This window comes from Rousettus aegyptiacus, unplaced genomic scaffold, assembly GCF_014176215.1.
Source record: "Rousettus aegyptiacus isolate mRouAeg1 unplaced genomic scaffold, mRouAeg1.p scaffold_m13_p_1, whole genome shotgun sequence".
NCBI lineage: Eukaryota > Metazoa > Chordata > Mammalia > Chiroptera > Pteropodidae > Rousettus > Rousettus aegyptiacus.
In genome coordinates this window covers 35662943-35684703 of record NW_023416284.1, presented here as the reverse complement: position 1 = coordinate 35684703, position 21761 = coordinate 35662943, and the positions used below count along the sequence as shown (strand labels likewise).

Here is a 21761-nt window from a genome sequence, read left to right as displayed (position 1 = left end):
ACTTCTAATTTTCTAAATCTTCTCTCATTTATACCCAACCCATGTGAAAATCATGAAATGTTTTATTTCTGTCTGTTGCTATATAATAGGACGATTAGGGAACAACTCGAAGCAAAACCGATCCTGTGCATTTTATGTTATTTGCACAGGCTATAGATTTTTGTTGATGAGTCTTTTCAAAGAATTGTTTTTCTCTGTTAGAACGCATATCAGTATAAGTTTAAAGATATTTTCAGAGAAAACTTTTCATTTTGACAGTAAAATTAGACTCTTATGGTGTAGAATTAAGTATAGATTTCACTTGGCAAAAGCTATTATTATCATTCCTTTATAATGCAGATTTAAAAGAAGAATGATATCAGGTAAAATAGTATGCCAGAATCTTAACATGATTCAGTGTCATGATACCATGAAATGTTAAATAACTTTGCCAACATATTTTCGTTACAGGGGCATGCTGGCACTGCAGTAGTGCTTTATGTCTAATGAGTGAGTCACATACTTAACCTTACAGCCTAAGTCGTTAGCTTTGTCTGAGACAAAAAAAAATAATAATAATACAATTAACAAGTAAGACCTGGGTCACAGAATGCAGGTTTTGGTTTTAAAAATAGTTTGTCTAGATTCGAAAGATAGAGGTTTAGAAAGTATGTGAACACGTTGAGATGGGGAAGAGAAGAATTACTAAGCAGTCATCAAGCAGTCTTTGTCTCTTATTTATTGTGAGAAAACAGTTACAAAACATGAGGAGTGGATTGGGGTTCATGCAAAAGCCTGGTCATCTTATTTCCCACTCATAGTACGTACTTACATTCCTTAATATCACAAACAGGTTTAACTGATATCTATCCTGGGAAGTAAACTGAGGAGAAATATACAAAGTGCAGATTTATAGGAGTCAGTCCACTGTTAAGAAAGCTTGCCCTTATAAAAACAGCAATAAAAGGAATATATAGATAAAAAGGAGCAACTGTATGATTGATTGTTCCATATTCTCTCACCAGGCCTTGGTTTTATTTCTCTTCCTAAATAAGATTACCTCTGAGATAATATTTGTCTTGAAAATATGGATCCAAGGGTAGTCAAACTCACCCCTTTTGTTTATGATACAATTCCTGTATGTGGAAATAACCAGTCATTCCTGGTGTTTCATAGGCCTTCAAATACTATGTCCTGCCTTCTTTTTATTTTAGTATGATTAAACTAGACTGAAATTTTCAAAAAGAGTTTTACTTTAAAAGAAGAAAAATTACCTCCCCTTTATATCCCCCCGTGTGTGTGTGTGTGTGTGTGTGTGTGTGTGTGTGTGCGCGCGTGCGTGTATACATACACAGCATAAAAAGTGACTTGAAAATTCTAACAAAAGCAACCAAGCTGAGCCTCCAGGCCCCTTCTAAACAGTTTAGCCCTTCTTAGGCCCAACTTTACTTATTTCCATGAGACAGGTGTCACCTTTCCTACCGCATAGGGATTTTCCAGCTCCTTGAGAAGCTTATCTTGGTCCTAGGCATATCCTTTAGACCCTTGAATCTTTGATTCAGACCTCCCAGATTCCTAAGGTCCTTCTTGATTTAGATCCCTGGTTGAAGAGACATACTAGTTCAGGCAATTACAAAGATAGTGGTAGTCACCACAACGAATAATCTAATTCCAAGATTCCCAATTTTTTCACAAAACTTTATGGATGGATACCTTTTATTCATGATATATATTGGTAATCAACAATTGCCATATCATCTGATCCGTTTGGTCTCAGATATTCCTGTGATGCATCAGTAGCCAATCGGCTGCAGATGAGCATGTGAAACCTAGTATTTTTGCTTTGAACTGATATTCCAGCCAAAAGCAAACAACTTTCTCATTATTTGTTTGGTGTCTTAGATAAATGTGCTATTTCCATTCTAATTTTCGAAATATATAAAATAGCTCCATCATAATTTTTGTGGTCTCTTAGGTATTTTAGGATCACATATTGGGAACCATTGATACAGAGGTTAATTCTCAACTGAGTCCCCACTATCACCACACAATGGCATTGATTTTGTCCAGATATTCTATAATAGATCTACAGTGTAACCACTGAACAATCACTTGAGAGTCTGAATGCCAGGCCCTATGCTATGTGATAGGACTGCAACACAAACAAGTACCTGACTCCAGTTGCTCAAAGTCTAAAGAATATTATTAATGTGATAGTTGCTGTGAGTGGATAAGCAGAGTACTATAGGAGTACATAAGTACTCTGGGAGGAAGCAATATCCAAGTGTAAACCTGGAGGAAAAGGAGAATTCAAAAAATAGAGGGAATATTCCAGGCAGTGGGGAAGTATGCTCAAAGACCTGGAGGCAAAAGAGTGGGAGAACTACAAGTTGTTTAGCAGGCTGAGATAGAGCATACAAAAGCTTAGCAATAGATGAGACCAGATAATAAAGGACCTTGTTAAACTTGTACTTGCTCCTGAGTGTGGTGGAAAGCCATAGAAAGGTCTTAAGCAAGAGGGTTATAGTGTTTTAGAATGACTCAACAACAACGTGGTGATAGACCAGAGGAGCAAGTCCAGAGACCATCAGTATCTTAGCTCTACAGTAACCTCTAAGACCTATTAAACTTTGTACTTAACCCAGGCACACTGAAATGGGAAATTTCATTCCCTTCCAAGAGTTTGCTTTTTTTTAAATGCCTAATATTCGTATTTCATTTTATTTCATGTATATTTTTGAGCTCTTATCTATAAGGCTCTCTGTACATCTACATTTTGTTTGGATGGTAATCCTAGGACTGGTCTCTGAAACATGGTCACCATCTGAGTGTTGCCAAGCAAACTGGGAAGGCTGTTCCATGGATCCCAAACTTACCAGACTTCATGTTCTAAATTTTTAGACTATAATGCTAGGTCAACTTACCACTGTCCTCAAATTCTAGGTTTGCCAACCCAGTCTCTCCTAACTCAGTGTGCTCTTGAGTGCCTCCCACCAGGTTTCCAGTGGCTAAACATTTTATGTTTGCTTTTGAGTATCATCAGTATGAGTTACACTATTTTATCTTTCTTTCCTTGATAACTTGTTCTAGACTGGAGTCGGGGGGGTGGAGATATGTACAGTGATAGAAAAGATTGAGATAGTGGGAAATGCAGTCCTCTGTGGGAAGCCAGTTTGTACAATTAATGTGGATTATCCAATTCCTTCAAGTAATTAAATTCTGAAGCATAATTTACCTTTTTTGAAATTTATAATTGTAGTTGGCTTCACATATTTCACTATTAAATAATCTCTTCCTGTGATGTTAATGACTTATTTGCTTAAAGCAGATGTTCTTAACCTTTTTTATGCCATAGGTTTTTTTTTTTTTTTTTTTGGCAAATTGGTGAAGCCTATAGACCCCTTCTCAGAATAGAGTTCTCATGCATAAAACTAAATGTGAAGGATTGCAAAAAAAACCTAATATACTAAAATAGTTTCAAAATTTTGTGGTATAGGTATCTATGTACTTCTGTTAAAATAAGATCTAGTGCTGTTTCTAAAACTATTATAATTTCAAATTACTATTTTGAAATACATGCAATAACTGTAAAATGATATCTAAATGTGATTTCTATGAGTGCTAAAGTGACAGATACTGCTAATCCTACTGTCAATTGTTTCCTGTGTTCATAATTGAAGGAAATGCTACATTTCAGTTGGAAGTTAGTAAAAATAAAGACTTAATTTTTTTTTTCCCCATCCCTGAATCCCTGGTTTAGAGGTTGTTTAATTTTATCTTGCCATTTTAAGAGTGAAATATTTTTGTTTGTTCAATTCTAAATTATTTGGGCTTATTTTACTGCCTCTTGTATGCTTTTTATCTTTGAATTGTTCTGCAACATTGAAATAGCAATAATTAACGGCTTGGATGGAAAGAAGTCAGCTTCTGATTAGAAATGAAAGGTTTCAACAAAAGCTCTTGATAATGTGTTAGCTCAAGATATACCACCATGCAGTTACCCACATCCGTTAATTTTATAATGCTTAAGTATGTAAACTTCAACAAAATTTGGATCATCTGCATTAAACAATATTATAGTGCTATCTTATAAATGTGTCTACATAGATATTTCACTAGGGCATTTGTCTACTTTTGCAAAGCCCTTTTATAGCACTATAACTTTCACCTTAAATGGGTCCTCGTAACATCCCTCTAGGAGAGAAGAATGGGGTCTAAACATCTCAATTTTAGAGTTGAGGAAACAGTCTCAGGAGAGGAGGCCAGCCAGGGCTCCCAGAGTTGTGGAAGGTACAGGGAAGGAGTGATAAACGCTGAGGCAGGGACTATGCCTCTCCTCTAGGCAGGTCTGGAAGAAGATCTCCCGGGTCTTTGAGTCAATCAAATAGTGGTGCCCACTTAGTATTCTCCACCCCAGAGATGGGCCCTGGACTTAGAAGAGTCCCAGCCCTCAATCAGATCTCTCTGTAACTGTAAACAGGCCAAGGCATCCAGAACATGTTCTGCACCTCAAAGGGTGAACATGTTCACATATGCGCACTCACGTCATCCTTACCACAATTCTCTGAGGTAAGATTTCTTATCCCCATTCTTCAGTTGAGGAAACTGAAACTTAGGCTATAACTGGTCACTTAAATTAGATAGGTATTAATTTGGGAGAGTCAGGATCAAAACCCAGGTCTGTCTGGCTCAAGCTGAGGTTTGCTGATCTCATGTCCAGAGGGTCTCCCCTAGCCACAGCCACACTAAGATTGAGCCCTAGTCCACACGAAATATGGGGAAGGGTAAATCCAGGGGAGCAGTAGGAGTCAAAGAAGTGAAGCAAGAATTTTACCTGGTTCTGGGCAAGAAAAAATGGATTTAGAAAGGTAGAGAGAGCCCCCAGAAGTCACTCTGAGCAAGTGATGATCTATAGACTGGGAGGGACATGTAGAACCCATGTAATGAATTATTCAAATTTAGCATAAAGAAATGCATAAATCAATAAGGAAAAGAAACCACCCATAGAAAATAGGAGATAGGAAAAAGCAATTCACCAGGGAGGAAATTCATATGACCAATATATTTTAAAAAGGCAACCTAAAAGCATGGGGTAGAGCAGGGCTTTTCAAATTGTGCATTCAAATCTTCTGGGGATCTTATTAAGATGCAGGTTCTGATTTGGTAGGTCTGGGGTGAGACCCACCTCTAACCAGCTCCCAGTTGATGTGATGCTTCTGCTCTGAAGACCACATTTTTGAATACTGGGGGTATGGGAAGAAGTAAAGGTGTGATCCTTTTAGCCAATCAGGCCTGTGTCTTGGTTCTGCCACTTTTCAATTGTGAACCTTGGACAAGTAACTTGATATCTCAGTGCCTCAGTTTCCTCATCTGTAAAATGGAGATGATAATAGTCCCCATCTGTGGCTGGGAGGACTAAATGAGTTAACATAATGTAAGGCATGTAGTATAGCATGTGGCAAAGGCAAATGCTCAGTAAGTGTTAGTGATTGGTGGTAGCAGCAGGAATTATTAGAGAAATGCCAATTAGCCACACTGAAATACCATTTTATACCTACCAAACTGGCAGATGTCAGAAAGTCTGACAATTTTCAAGGTTGGAGAGAGAGAAACTCTCATACACTGCTAATGGGAGTGCAAATTGGTACAGTCACCTAGAAGAGGCTTTTGGCGATATCTGGTAAAGTTAAGTGCCCATAGAGTGTGATTCTATGTGTGTGTGTGTGCCCCTTCCAGTGCTGCTGTCCCTGAGAGCTGCCCCTGCCATTTTGTCCTCTCCCACCCTCTCAGACCACCACAGACTTAACCGTTTATATCCCAACAAAAAACAAAATGCTGGTCACAGGTTAGACAACCCATGAGCATCAGAGATAGACAGGCTGCAGAAGGACCCTCCCTGGAACCCCCAAGCTCATTTCTAGACATCTCTCCTCCTTTGGTCTGGGGCCTCCGACCAGACCCTTAAGCTCCCAGGACCTTGGTTTCCTCAGCAGAGGGAGTGGGCTGCAGGAGAACACATAACAGGTGGGATGGGGAGAAGGGGTTAATCAGGTAATCAACCTGCCCCGCCCCTCCCCTATCACAGGCACCATCTCTGAAAAAATTTAAATACACGTGGCCATTTTTTTAAAGAAAATAAGATTATATCTGCTTTATAATTTCAGTGGAAAATACGTGTTTACACTCTTTGGGCACCTCAACTTTACCAGATATCGCCAATGAGAAAGGTGGAGAGAGCCACTGCTCCTGCCTTTCAGCCACTGGAATATTAATTCTGGGTATTTCTGCCTGATTCTTTCTGCAGATAGGCAACCTGAGATCCTCTAGTCTCATCATTGATGTGGAGGAAAAAGCATGTCTTGAAAAGCTTTTAGGTTCTAAGCTCTCCCTCTCCCCTACTATGTGATTCAAGGGACTTTTCTCGCTCTGACCCTCAGGCTCTTTTTCTGTCAAGTAGGATGAGAATTCCCCCTTGGGATTCAGTTGCCCGTCAGACTGCAGAGCGGGGAAGGGCTGGGAAGGAGGAGGGCCCTCCTGCCCTTTCCTCTACGTGGGCAGCTTGGGAGGGGACTGTCCACAGGGTGGGTGTGGCCAGGCGGGGCATCTATCCTCCCTCCTCTTGGATGCCCCTGGTGACAAAGCAGGGAAACTACCCTGTGCTGGCCCCAGTGCCAGGAGATGAGCTGGTCACTGGGAGCCTGAGACATGAACAAGATCTTCCCCCAGGTAAGAGCTGCCCTGACATGGCTCCTGACCTGGAGCCAACCATGGCTTAGCTCTCCCCTGCCCTGGAGACTTCTACCCAGCTTGTATGGGGACCTGACAGGTGAACCAGCTACCCAGTGCAGGTGGCGGGCTCTGGGAGGGAAGCGGGGGGCCAGGGGAAGAAGCCGTCGGCATGATGGGAGGGGGCGTCAAGGAAAGTCTCTCTGAGTTGAAGTTGCCTGAGTTGGTTCGAAGGACGAATGTTTGCAAAGTGGGCAGGGGAGGCAAAGGCATTTTGGGTAGCGGGCAGAGTACAGGCAAAGGCATGAAAACGTGAAGCGGGTGTAATGAGTTTGGGGCATTCAGCATCCTGGAGAGTGAGGAGCCAGGGGATCCACCTAAGACTCTTTGTGGCCCTTGTGAAAAACTCTTCTGTGTGGCTCCCTGAGGCTGGACCTCACCTCACCAAGGCCCACATCTCACTCTGTTCTCTTGGGCAGGAGGATGTCAATGGCGATGCTGTCACTGGAACCAAAGCCCTCCCTGGAAGGGAAGGTAAAGGATGGAGGGTCTGGGACCTGTGCTCTGTGAGCCCCCTCCCAAGGTGGGGTTCCCTGTAGCCGAGCCTTCCCTGCAGAGGCACAAAGAGCACTCCCTAAGGCTCCCACTGTCCCTCAGATGTCTGCCTCCTATATTGATATCGTTTACTTCCAACTTCCAGGCTGGTTATGCTGACAGCCATCTGGTTAAGAGAACTATTCATTATCTCCATGCACAAGCATTTGTATGCTGTCTACCCCACGGGCTCTGCACCACATACAGTGTCCACCTGTAACCTATAGAGGAAAGAGCTCTGGCGTCCAATACCTGACCCAGTGGGTGACCTGGGCAATTCTCTTTGCCTGTAAAGGGTAAAGTAGGTGAGATCGCACACTTATTTAGCACCAACTATGTGCCACTTACTCACCATGTGACCAGGACAGTCTGAAGGAAGGAAAACACATTTATTGAGCATCTACTAGGTGCCCTATCTTGGCCCACATTTGATTAATGAGGAAACAGACCCAGAGAGGTAAATACTGATGATGGTCATAAAGGATCAGGGCCCTCTTATGTTCTTGGCACTGTATGGTCTCTTAATCCTCAGGACAGCTCTGAGAAGGGGGGTCCTGTTATGGGACAATGATAGATGAAGCCGATGAGTTTGGGATCCCAGATCAGTAGGAGGTGGGAGAGACAAGGTTTGAATTCAAATCGGGATCCCTCTGCAAAACCCCGGTGACTTTGTTGCTCCACACTGGTGTTTGTTTATTTCCAAGTTCTGGCTCATGGTGGGCATGGTTATGAAACAAATGGCCGCATTTTCCCCCATCTGCCTGTGGGGTGGGGGAGGGAATTGGCACCTATGTTCTTTCTGGCTTTGAAGTACAATGTCTTCACCTGGGCGTGGGCCTTAGTTCTGCCAATTCTGTCTCCATTCTCTCTGTGGCCCCATCTTGCCCCCACAGCCTGCGCTACACAAATATTTGAGGAGCAGCGCTTGGCTGACCAGGAGGCATTTCTTGCCTAGCCTCAAGCAGTCTTCCTGGTTACCCGAGTTTACACTATGTTTAACGGACAACAAGGGAACCACTGACTGGGCTGTGGGGGTCATCGGTTTTAGATTTGAATTGCATCTCCTACTATATCCCCTTTCCCAATGCACGCCCATCCTGGGCTCCAGCCACACCAGGCCATTGGCTTTCCCCCACAGATCATCCACCAAGCCTTTACTTCTCCTATGCTCTCTACCTAGAATGCCCTCTCCTTGCACCCTCCCCTCACCTGCCCGTAGAAATCCCACCTTCCTTCAAGCACCCATGGCACCTTGCTCATGCTTCCTTAATCACACTTGCTACCTGGCTCTCTGAGCTACACAGGAACAGGTCCGATTGGTAGGGAAGCAGAGTAGGCAGCTCCACAAATGTGGGTAGATTGGATGGAAATGACCCGAACTGACCTGAAATGGGGCCCCGCCTTTGTCTCCCTGATCTCTGAGTCAGTGTTCACAAAGCACCTACTGTGCCTATCTCTGGGCCGGCCCTGGGGACACAGATTCATCAGACCTGCTCCTGCCTCTTTCTCTGAGATAACTGGGGCTCGGAGAACAGCAGCTGCGCCCACACTCTTCTTTTGACCTGTCCGTACTTGTCTCCTAAGTGCAACTGCAAACCTGTAGAGGGCGACCTGAGCTGCCACTGCTTTTGTGTCCTCTACACCTAGTAGGTCCTCAATAAAGCTTTCTTTTATTGTTTCCCAAGCAAGCCAAATTAAAGGAGCAAGGTAAGTTTAAGAAGCAGGATGTCTCCTATTATCATTATTTCCACAGTGTCTAGGATACAGCATGGCACCTATTAGGTTCTCAGTAACACTAACAATAACTTAAACTTTTATAGCACTTACTATGTGCCAAGCACTGTTCTAATATATTAATTGGCTTAATTGTCTCAATAACCCCAATGTAGATATTATAACCCCCATTTTCCACATGAGGAAACAGACACAGAGAAGTAAAGTGACCTCTCACTGGGGCCCAGTTGGGAAGGGGTGGAGCTGGGATTCCAACCAGCATCCTGGAGGGCTGCAGAATGCACAATCAGTTGACATCATGGAAAGGGCCCCAGTTTTGGTGGCAAGCAGGTGGAGATTCACATCCTAGCTCTCTGCAAGAGGTGACCTGGACCTTGTCTTCTCTGAGCTTCAGTTTTCTCATCTATGAAGTAAAGATTATTTTGAAAAATATAAATAATGGCCACGAAGGGTCTGCTATAGTAATCCTGTTGTAGGGGCTTCGTAATCAGTTGTCCATCTCTGCCTGCCTCCTGAGGAGACAGCCTCTTGGAAGGACAGGAGGATGAGGGTGGTGGAGCAGAGACCTGAGACCCTCATCCCAACTGCCACTCACCAGCTACTGGACCTGGGCCAGTGATGGGCTCTTGGTGGGGTTGGGCCCACAGGCAGAACCAAGAGCATGGTGGTGGGCTTGGGAGCCCCCTCCCTCAGGGAAGCCCTTCCTGTCTCTAGACCCCCAGGCGGGGAGAGGCCTCTTGTAGGAGGAGCCAGAGGAGCAGGATCCCAGGGTCCCAGCACTGGCTTCTCCATCACTGATTTCCTGATCCACACAGCAGGCTGCGGCCCCCTCTGCTACTCACGCCAAGGGGCCTGCCTCTCGGCCTCCGTGCTGCTTCTGCTGATAACTCTTGCGGCCCTGATCACGCTGATCATCATCGCTGGACCGCCACCACGTACGCCAGGTCAGGGTGGTCAAGAGAGGATGGGTCAGACTTGCTGGGAGCAGGTGGGGGGCACAGAGAGATGGGGGAAACCTGATCCTGCCGGGCTTCTCCATGAAATGACTTTTGGACAGTTCCTTAGGGTATGTAAATAGATGTGAGCACACACACTGACACATACATGTCTCTGAGCCTCTATTTGCACATCTGTAGTATGAGCTATTGAGAGGACCTAGCTCTGATGACCCATCTCCTCCAGGAAGCCTCCCCTTTTCCTTAGGTTGGTTAAAAGCCTGGCCTCAGCCCTACAGCCACATACTCCCTGTTTCCCTAGCCTGGCTCTCCTGGGTGGTGCCATCCGTCTCTGAGTCTGTCTCCACCATAAAGGACAGGGACGTGTCTGATACATCCTTTCTGCCCTGGCTTCAGTAGTGAGCCCCAACACGGTCTGTCCCTGCCTTCACAGAGCTAACAGTTTGGAGAGCGACATGAACATTAAATAAGCGCATTAAGGCGAGGGTAATGGAGCTCTGAGAGTCTGGAACAGGGGCTCTGACCCAGTGAAAGGGAGTTGAGGTATGAAGCTAAGCGGGAATTAGTTAGCAGAGGGGGTGGCAGGAAAAGCATCCCAAGCACAGGGCACACTGTGGACAGGAGTAACATGAAGGGAAAGAGAAACTGCAAGAAGGCGAGGGGACATGATGCCCTAGAGCAGTGGGCGGGGACAGGTACCCAGGACCACAAAGGCTGCTCTGGGAAAGGAGATGACCATCCAGAGAGCCATGGAAGGGCGTTGAGCTGGGGGTGGGGTTTCACCAATCTACCTTCCTGACAGATGGCTCTGTAGCCAGGCATGTGTCGAGGGCAAGGTGGAAGAGAGAGTAAAATCTACAGTGTTCTACGTGCCCGTGCAGGAACATAGGCACTGAGGGCATGTGCGTTGATGTGTGTACGTGTGGGTGTGTGACAACGTGAGTGTCTCTGAGAGTCAGTCCCCCGGCCCCCGCTCACACGAGCCGAGACAGTTCCTGGAGCTCAGACCTAGTTCACATATGCCCAAATGCACAAGTGCAAAACCACTCCCACTTCCAACCTGTGTGCATGCGTATACATGTGCACGGCCAGTGGAGCCAGGTGACCTCCCAGCTCGCTCTGCCAATTTCTCTTTAATTGTTTGGGGCAGCCCTGGGGATGGGTGTTTCCCCTCAGTGGGACGGAAAGGAAGACTCTCAGAAGGACATACATGTTTAGATGTCTGCCCGTAATTCCTGGACTCTGGGAAGGCAGCCCTGGCCTTGGGAAAAAGCCAAGTCAGCAGGCCTGGGTTATTAGTTGTGTGACTGGACCCATTCCACCTCTCTGAGAACTTCCTTTTCTCATCTATAAAATGGGGCTAATGATGATACTTCACAGGGGTTTGAGGAAACGGTAGAATAAAAATGTGAAAATGCTTTCCAGACCTTAAAGTTATACCCAGATGTAAAGAATTAAGGCATAATGGTCCCCAGCCAGCCCCATTATATTGCTTCTGACAACCTGTTCTGGCACTAGATGCTCCACCAGCAAAATCCCTTCACTGACTGAGCCCTGTCCCATGAGACCATCAATAACTTCTCAGTAAAGAAAAGAACCATGACTTACTCTACACATTCTATGTCCTGGGGTTATGTAAAATTTCCCAATGGTTCTATGGGGTATGTGCTATGATCCCCATTTTGCGGACAAGAAACCTGAGGTTCAGAGAGGCTGAGTCATCTGCCAAGGTCACTCAGCTGGCAAGCGGTAGAACTGGGACTTTGGCCCCCAGTGCCCAGCCCAGAGTTCTCCCCACCGCTCAGCCCCTCAGGCCAACTAAGGGTGGGGCTCAGGGCCAGGGACCTGGTGATGCCTTGTGAGTACCGCCCTTGACCCTCTGGGGCCTTCCCCTGCCCACTCAGGGGCCCAGGCCTGCGTGACACTGACGAACAGGACAGGCTTTCTATGTCATGACCGGAGGAGCTGCATCGCAGCCAGCGGAGTCTGTGATGGTGTCCGCACCTGTCCCCACGGCGAGGATGAGGATGAATCCTTGTGCCGTGAGTATCTGCTCAGTCCTGCCCCTGCCCCAGAAGGGCCTTCCAGGCCCCCCTCGGTTGTTTCCCCCTAACTCCAGCTATCTCTACAGCCAAACCGAAGCTCAATCACCCGTGAAATTACCAGATACTTTCATGTCCTCAGGCCTTTGCTTATATGGTGCCCTCATCTAGGAATGCCTGCCCCCACCCACATACATACATACATGCCCACACTAGGGAATCCCGTCACTGCATTCTGTGCCCAGAGAACCTATATTCAAATTTCATGGCAGAGTTACCAGGGAGCCTTCCCTGACTCCCAGATGAGGTTAAGATCCCTCCTTTGGGCTACCACAGCCCCTGTACTTCCCTGTGTCCCAGCCCTAGTCATCTTGGTTGTCACTCTTGATTGGCACATTTGCCATGGCCATCAGGCTGTGAACTCCTCTGGGGCAGGCCTGGTCTATTTGATCTTGGGGCCCCAGTGACTGGCACAGGGCATGACACACAGGGGTATCTGGAATGATTTGCTGAATTAACGATGGAATGAGTGAATGAATGAATAGGAAGATCTGGTCCCAGACCTGAAAGACCTGACAGTTCTTAGGAGAGAGAGATCAGGGAGGGAGAAAGCTTGATGAGTTGGAATGGGTGGGGTGGGGGAGATTTTGGGGGAATCATGGATTCTCAAGATTAGAAAAGATCTTAAAAGTCATCTAGTCCAGGTCCAAGCTCATGCCCAAACCCCTCTATAACAAAGCCAATAGAGGCCACCCGGCCTCTACTTACATATTCCTGAGATAAGGAGCTCACTACAAATGATGAGAGGCAGCTGTACCCATCATTGCATGGGTTTTTCCATGGGATTATGTCCCTTGTCTTGAGTTTAAAGCTGCCTCCCAGTAGCATTCTTGAACGGTTCCAACTCTGCCCCCTCATCAACTCCTGCCCCCACCCCCACCATGAACCACATTTTAATCTATCTCCTATGATGGTGGACTACATGGATTTGGAGATTGCTTTCTTGACCCCATGAGTGTTCCCTTCTCTGGGCCATACTCTTAAATTTCATAGCCATTCCCCCTGTGATAGATCTTCCTCACTCCCAGCACTTCACAGAGCACTTACCAACTGCCCATGTCCCTCTCCCTGGACAGGCCCCAAAACCATTCATGACACTTCTGATCAGCTCTGGCTAGTCCAAGAAACAAAGGCTTTTCCCCTCCCAGGTCTGAGTTATACCTCTAGTGATGTGGCCCAAGTTCGTGTTAATTTTTGGTAGCCCTGTCACATGGCTGCTTAACACAGAGCCCACTTTCAAGAAAGGTATTCTGATTCCCTCTCATAAGGTATGTGAACCCATATACTCTGAGTTCTGAGTTCTGGGACCCAAGCACAACTCTTCATATTTATTCTTGTTATGTTCCAGTTGATGGAGGCTTCCCGGAGGTGAAGGAACTTGAACCTGGCTAGACTTGATAGGTGTCGAGGAGGACATTTCTAGAGGGAGTGTTAGTTCAGGCAATGGTGTAGGGTGAGGATGAGGAAGAGCTAAATAGGGAATGAGGAAAGGAGAGGCAACCTCTCTGGGCATCTTGCTAGAAAGGGAAAGGACACCCCTCTTTCCCTGACCCAACCTCCTCCCCAAGAAACCTTCTCCTGTTCCCTTCCTAAGATGGGTGCATGGTGACCCCATGTTTGGCAACTGCTAGGGTGGCCAGGATGAGACAGCTGTGGCCAGATGTGGACTTTCTCTTGCCTCATCTGTCCTTCTGTAGGAGATGTGCCCCAGAGCCTCCCCACTTTCCTCGTGGTCCGCTGTGGAAACCCGAGTTCCTGGATCTACTCGGACCAAAAGTGTGATGGGACCAATAACTGCGGTGACTGCTCAGATGAACTGAGCCCAGGTGGGGATCTGGACACAGGCCGGGCTGGGGCAGGTGGCCAGGCAGTGGTCAGAGGGCAGAGGTTGACCAGGGAAGCTGTGAGGTTGCCTCACTACATCCCCTCCTTGCATCCCAGGAGGAAGTTTTCCACCCCTGCCTGGATACCTCCAGTAGTGGGGGGCTCACTAGCACACACTGTGGCTTCTTCTGGAGGTTTATACTTCTGTGGCGGGAAACTTGCCTTCAAGGAAACAGATGAGGAAACAGACTCAGCGGGTGATCATGGAAGGGATATGTATGTACATGGCCAAAGTGGGATTTGAACTTGGGTTCCTCTCATCTCCTCTGCACCTCCCAACAACCCTGTGAAGAAAGCAAGGCAGGAATCACTGGCTTCAGTTTATGTGTAGGTAAACTGAGGCCAGAGAGGAGAAAGGGCTTAACACAGTGAGTGATAAGAAAGGAGCTTGGGCGTATGCCCAGGCCTCCTGACTCCCAGACTTTCACTGCCCTGGTTTCCTTTCAATCTCTTTTCCCATGTTTAATCAACAAACATTGTCTGGGCAGTGTTGGGGGCTGGGCCTTTGCCAGGTTCTGCTAGGAGATACTCCGGAGTCAAACATATGTCCCACCCCTAGAACTCACATCATACTAATGCTAAAAGGAAGTGCTGAGGACCTGGGAAGGATTTTGTTTTTGTTTTGAGGGGGAGGGGGTAAGATTCAAGGGAGACCTCCCTCGGTGTTCAAGCAGGCCTCAGAGAATGGACAAGGTTTCAACAGGCAGAAGCTGGATGTGTAGGGAAGAATGCTTGAGGTCAAAGTTACAAGGCAAAGGAGGGAAGTCTGTGAGTCATCCTCAGGGCGTTCTAAGTGGGCTGTGTGGCTGAGTCAGGGTGATGGAGGGAGGGGGTGCTGGGGAGACAATATGCATTAATTTTTGAACCCTGACCATGTGCCTGGCACTCTTCCTTAATAACAACCTTGAGCAGATGAGGAAATTGAGGTTCAGACGAGGTCAGAGACTTGCTTGAGGTCATACAGCCTATGAGTTGGGGTCTAGATTCTCTCTCCCACACGGAAATAAGGAATACAGTCAACTTATGCCAGGTGGCATGAAGCTTTAGGGAGCCATGGCCGGTGTCAGAACTAGGGAGTGTCCTGGTATTTGGCGCACTCCAGGACACTGCGGCTTCTACTCCATTGGCTCTTGTCCCCCTAGTGACTGAGTGCCCACCTTGTGGCCCTGGGTGGTGGCGCTGCCCTTCAACTGTCTTCAAGTATTGTGGCTGTATCCCAAGGAGCCTCTGCCGGGACCACGTGCAACACTGCTCCGACTGGTCCGATGAGTACTCCTGTCCTGGACTCTGAGTGAGCACCCAGGCCAGAGCAAGAAGTTGGTTGGAGTGGCACTGATAACCCTTCACGTGAGAGTCAAATCCAAGAACACGAAGACAGGAAGGAACCTTCAAGATCATCTAGTGAGATCTATGCACTGTTGCCTCTGAATGAGAATCGCCTCTACTGCTTTAAAGATGTTCAGCTTCTCCTTGAATACCTCCAGTGACAGGGAGCTCACTACCATGTTAGGCAGCTCCCAACAAGAATGAGGGAAATCTGCTTCCACAATTTTAGGCCTGCCTCTGGGACCCCACAGAGGAAAATGGCTTGTCTGCTCCATGACAGGCTCTCAGATCCTGACCTTATCACCCCTTGGAGAACACCAAGCCAAGAAGGTTAGCCTTTATAGATGGCACATATGTGAAGTACATGCCACTTCCTGTCCCTTTAGTACCCAGATATTGCTGGGCTTGGCTGTAGCTTTATCACTTTTCTTATCTCAGTAATCCTAGCAGACCCTACTGACGGAGCACAGGACATCTCACTTGCTATGCAGCATTTGTCATCCTGTGAGTAGGAAGCCATCTAGGAGCTGTGGATTAGAAGGTTTGGAGAAAGAGTAGCCCTTCAGGCCATCCTATTCTCTACCCTACCACTTTCCGCCTTCCACCCCATCACCAGTGCCCAGCCAAACAGCCCAGGTTTCTTGGAGTAGGGATTGTATTTTGGTCCCAGAGCCTGAGTATGGATGAGCTGTTTCTCTGTACACCTTTCCAATTTCAAAACACCCAGAGAGCCAAGGATGGATATCCCCATTAAACAAATGAGGAAATTGAGGCCCAGAGGGAGAAATGACCTGTCTAGGATCATACAGCAAAGTCACTGTTAAAACTGAGACTCCAACACAGTCTATGGTGTCCCAAACCTGAAGCCTTTCCTGCCGCCAATGTGATTATATCTTGGCGGGGGGGTGGGGGATGGGGATGGGGGTGGGGAGGGGGTGCATGCAGAGTCCCTGTGGGGTATTTTCAAAAGTAGCTTGAAGGTCAGAAAGTGTCCCACCCTTGTTCTGAGAGATTTGGAATCTGACCCCAAAAAGATTCCTGTTGAGAAAGATAATCGTATCCCCATTGGAAATTAATAAAGTCAGATTTATATGTCAGTCTCGTGTGAATTTTAAACTGAAAATGGGCAACTGAGAGACAGGTGAGCTCTGATTCATTCATCACTCACTAAACAGTCTCTTTGCACCTGCTCTGGGTCAACTGCGTGCCAGGCACCGAGGAGTGAAAAGACCTGGGTCCCAGCATAGGAGGAGCGCAGGGTTTCGCAAAGGAGGCGTCTCACCATGGACAGGTGGGTGGGACAGCAGGAATTGCTAGCCTGAGGGCACCAAGGAGGGGCCTGCGGGGGCCAGGGCGCAATCACGTTTCTGAGCCAGATGACCTAAAGACCAGTTCCTGGAACAGGGTGCTTCAGCGAACCTGCCTGAGGGATGGTCAGCCCTGGGCACTGTCACCTTCGGCTGTTTCTCTCCAACTACAGCACAAGTGAGGAGCTGCTTGCATGCTCAGGACATCCTGGGTTCTCATGACCAATCCAGAAGGGCCTCCCTCCCAGGGGAGGGGCACTTGGGCTGGCTCTGGAGGCCCAGGAGAAGGTCCGGTGGTACACGCAGAGGAGAAGGGCATTCCCGGCTGAGAGGCCTTGTGAACGAAGGGAAGGGGGTGTGACAGGGTACAGCTCACCAGTCAGTGCCAGTGTGATTCAGGGAGGCCAAAGCATCGGTAGGAGGAGACAATAGGAGGTGAGTGGTGACGCGATCCTGGAGAGCATAGTGTGTCACACTTCATCTGAAGGACAGTGGGTGTCATCAAGGTGTGATAAGCAAGAACACTATCTGGAGATACAATGACCTTTAATTATAACACTCCAAGAAAAAGATGCCAGGGCTTGGACCAACTGGGCAGAGAAGAGGGGATGGTTAAGGGCTACTTACTGGTGGAACACGTGGGCCTTAGGGAGAGGGGTCAAGGAGGTGAAGAGGAAGACAAAGGAGTCTGGGAGCCTGAGAAGGAGCACGTGGCCTCCTGCCCTGGACCATACCTTCTCTAACAGGACATCCATCTCTGGGGGAAGAAAAAGTTGAGGAATAAGAAAAACTCCCAGAAGTTCATTTCTACACTCAAATGCCAACATATTCCTGATGCTCAGAGCATTGGTTGTTGAAAACGAGGTCACTAAGGAGAGGCCATAGGAACATGAGCCTATGTTTGCTCATACCAGTCGGCCTTGGTGGGTCAGGTGGCAGGAGAACACCCAGTTCCCAGCAGGGGCTGGTGGTGCTGTGGTTGGGCCCCGCAGGAGAGAGGCAGGTGAGCCTTGGCGGTCATTCAATCCTGGTGTTCCTCAGTGGCCTAGAGCTCTTCTCAGAAAAACGCCCAGAGACACCTGCACCGCTGAGTGCGCCTCGTTTTACCCTGTCTTCCCAACCAAGCCCGTCCACAGGCTCCTGGGGGTACAAATGCTTCATTACATAGGATGGAGAAACCAAGGCTGAGACCAGCTTATCCAAGTCCACTGGGCATGTCAGTAGCAGGGTGAAGACTAAAAGCCAGGTTTCTTTTCTTTTTTTAAATTTAATTAAGTTTATGGGGGTGACATTGGTTAATAATATTATTCAAGTTTCAGGTGTACAATTCTATCACCTAACATCTGTATATTGCGTTGCGTGTTCAGCACCCAGTCTAGTCTCCTTCCACCATCATATATTTGAACCCCGTCACCCTCCCTATTCTCTCCCCACCCCCTTCCCTCCCGGTAACCACCATACTGTTATCTGTGTCTATGAGTTTATTTTGTTTACTGCTTTTTGTTTTATATCCCCCAAATCATATGGTTCTTGTCCTTTTCCATCTCACTTATTTCACTTAGCATGATACTCTCAAGACTTATTTATTCAGATGTCACAAATTATAAAAGCCAGGTTTTTAGGTGCGCACATTAGCACCTGGTGAGCGCTTCCTACGAACAAGGCTCTGTGCTAAGAGCTCATCCTATCTACAGTGCCCAGAGGAAGGTACTGCTTTTACATGAGGCTTAGACAGGCCAGGCAGCTTGCAGGGCACATGACTGATGGGATGCAGAGCCAGATGCCTGGACACTTAGTCAGGGTGGTTTGCTGTTTTATGCTATGTCTCGTGAATTCTGGAAGCCTGAGGATGCCTGAGCAGGGGTGATGAAGCCAAGTGGGAAGCAGGGACAGGGCAGTCCTGGATGAGGAATGTGAAGCAGTTCCCCATGACTGCAGTGTGAGGAAGAGCCTCAGATTCTGGGCAGCAGGAAGTGAACTTGACTCCAGGCTACAGAGTGCTGGCAGAGGATTTGAGCAGGAAGGACACATTGAATTACGCCCTCTGAGAAGGGGCTGCAGGGAAGGCTCCCCCTCTCTGTACATCAGGAATAAGGACGTCATGGCCAGACTATCTTGCAGGCTTATGAAGAGGAAAAAGTGAGAACGAAATGTGAATGTCACTTGGAAACAGTAAAACTTCAAGCAGAAGAAAAGAGAGTGCCCTGTGCTGTGCTAGGGGATTGAATGAATATTTAGTAAGCATTCAGTACATGCCAGGCACCATTGTAAACTTTTGTATTTCTTGTCTCTTGTAGCTCATCTTCTCTAATCCTCACAGCCTTTCTCGGAACCTGATTTGGTTATGTGTACTTTACTGAGGCATGAAGTTGCTTGCCTAAGATCACACATCTTTTAAAGGACAGAGGAGCAAACCTTGATAGGAACAAATCCAGAGCCCACCATACCTCCTCCTTAATGTATCACTCATTCTTAGCCAGGGCTCCCCAGAAGAGAAAGTTGGAGCCCAGGCCAGGGGATACAGCCTGTAAATAGGAGGTGGCTGATAATGGCAGAACAGTGTTCTTTTCTTATTTATTGGTTCTTCCTTTCATAAAGAAGCAGATGCCGTAGTATTCAAAAAAGCACTCCATAAGCCAGGTCCAGAAAGACACGAGAGCCCGGGGCGACCAGCCAGGGCCCTCCCCTGGTTCACATCAGCAGAGCGAGGGACTTAATGCCACAGCCCGCAGGGAGAACCCTGGCAGCCTGTGTCAATATTTGCCATCTTCCAGCCTCCCTGTCCCCAGCTCCAAGATCAGTACTTTGATTACAACAGGTTCTTTGCTGTGCAAACACGCAAGGATAGATGGATGAAATTTAAAGTGGCTTAGCCTTTGCCCCAGGGGTTGGATTGGATATCTGGTCTGGTTTAACCCTCTGCCATCACTATTTGCCTGGGATTCTCTGTTCATCCTTAGACTAACTGAACTACAGACATTAGAGCTGGTGAGGCACTCAGATCCCAGCCAGGCTTTTGACAAGAGGACATAGCTTCCCAGAAAAGAAGGGACCGACCCAAAGTAGCACTGCCTGGTGGCTGTTGATGGCATTCTGAGGGCCAGCCAGCAACTACAGGTCAAGGTAGAGCAATTTTTCCGAGTCCTTTAAAAAGTTTTTTAATCAAGATGTAATTTACATATGATGAAATGCATAGATCTTAAGTATACAGTTCAATGAGTTTTTAAAAACAGCTTCATTGAAATATAATTGACATACAATAAGCTACACATATTTAAAACGTACACTTTCATAAATTTTGACATATGTATATAACCACGAAGCTATCGATCACAGTTAAAATAATAAATATGTCTATCAGTCTCAAGTGTTCTGTGCCCTTTGTAATCCTTTGCTCTCACCCCTCCTCACTCCCATACACAGGCTACCACCAATTTATTTTCTATCATATTAGCTCGTACTTTTCTAGAGTGTTATATTATAGAAATGGAATCATTCGATATATAGTCTTTTTATTTATTTTTTGTCTGTCTGGCTTCTTTCAGTCAGAATAATTATTGTAAGATTTATCCATGTTGTAGCCTGCCTAAGAGTCATTCTTTTTATTGTTGAGTAGTATTCTGTTGGATGGATATACAATAATTTGTGCATTTCAGGCTGAAGAGATACACTCTTCATTCATCCATTTGTTAATATATTTGGAGTTATTCCCAGTTTTGGCTATTATAAATAAAGCTACTATAAACATTTATGTATAAATCTTTATATAGATGCATGCTTTCTTTTATTATGGGGGAGTGGAATGGCTGGATGTGGTACGTGTATGTTTAACTTTTTATGAAACCCCCTGTTTTCCAAAGTGACTGTATCAGTTTACATTCCTGCCATTAGAATATGAGACTTCCAGTGGCTTTATATGCTTGGCAACACTTGGTTTGGTCAGCCTTTTTAGTTTTAGCTGTTCTAACAGGTGTTGGTAGCATCTCATTGTGATTTTACTTGGCATTTTCCTAATGACTAATGATGTTGAGCATCTTTTCATGTGCTTTTTTACCAGCCATATATCTTCCTTAGTGAAGGGTTTGTTCAAATCTTTTGCCCATTTTATTAGATTGCTTGTTTTTCATTATGGGGTTTTTAGAGTTCTTTATATATTATGAATACATGTCTTTTATCTGATATATGATTTGTAAATATTTCTCCCAGTCTGTGGCTTATGTTTTCATTCTTTTAAGTGCCTTACAAAGAGCAGAAGGTTTTGATTTTGATGAAGTACAATTTATCAACTTTTTTCTTTTATGAATCATGTTTTTGTATTTAAGAAATCATCGCCTAACCCACAAAGATTTCATCCTATGTGTCCTTCTAGAAGGTTTATAGTTTTATAATTAGGTCTACAATTCATTTTGAGTTAATTTTTGTACATAGTACAAGGAATTAATCAAAATTCTTTTTTGTTGTTTCTGTACATGTAATTCAATTATTTCAGGACCATTTGTTGAAAAGACAATCCTTTCTCTATTGAATTGCCTTTGTATCTTTGTTTAAAAAAATCAGTTATTCATTTATTTGTGGTTTATTCGTTCTATTGATTTATTTGTCATGTTGATGTCAATACCATACTGTCTTCATTCCTATGTCTTTGTAATAAGTCTTGAAATCAGGTAATGTTAGTCCTCTTACTTTGCTCTTTTTCGAAGCTGTTTTGGCTATTCTAGGTCCTTTGTATTTACATATGAATTTTAGACTCAGTCTTCTAATTTCTGTAGAAAAATTCTGCTGGAATTCTCATTGGGATTGCACTGAAACTACAAATCAGATTTAGGGAGAATTGACACCTCCCCATGCCCGTCTTTATTGAAATAGACAATTGTCTTGTATTTACATTGTACAATTCAATGAGTTTTTTTTCAATTATAGTTGACATACAATAATATACCAGTTTCGGTTGTATAGCATAGTGATCAGAGATCTACATACCTCGCAATGTAATCACCCCATCAAATCTAGTACATATTTATTACATTATTAACCATCTTCCCCATGCTACCCTCTACATCTCCATGTCTATTCTGCACTATCCATTTGCACCTCTTAATCCCTTTGTTTTTTTGTGCCTCCAACCCGCCTCCTATCTAGTATCTCTCTAAATA

The 21761-nt window shown here is 45.8% G+C and overlaps 1 protein-coding gene across 6 annotated transcripts; it reads left to right on the top strand.

The window, feature by feature from the left end:
- The first annotated feature begins 111 nt into the window (after window positions 1-111).
- Window positions 112-16193, top strand: LDLRAD1 (low density lipoprotein receptor class A domain containing 1). Of its 6 annotated transcripts, none has more exons than XM_016120377.2 (6): window positions 112-6705; window positions 7185-7239; window positions 9852-9977; window positions 11894-12031; window positions 13789-13917; window positions 15118-16193. In XM_016120377.2, the coding sequence occupies exons 1-6, from the start codon at window positions 6685-6687 to the stop codon at window positions 15264-15266; spliced, it is 618 nt and encodes a 205-aa protein (XP_015975863.2). In that variant the 5' UTR covers window positions 112-6684; the 3' UTR covers window positions 15267-16193. The 6 variants fall into 6 exon arrangements, with proteins under 6 accessions (XP_015975863.2, XP_015975862.2, XP_036090277.1 ...); XM_016120376.2 differs by having other exon boundaries at window positions 9849-9977; XM_036234384.1 differs by lacking the exon at window positions 112-6705 and having other exon boundaries at window positions 6887-7239; window positions 9852-9968.
- The last annotated feature ends 5568 nt before the right edge of the window (window positions 16194-21761 follow it).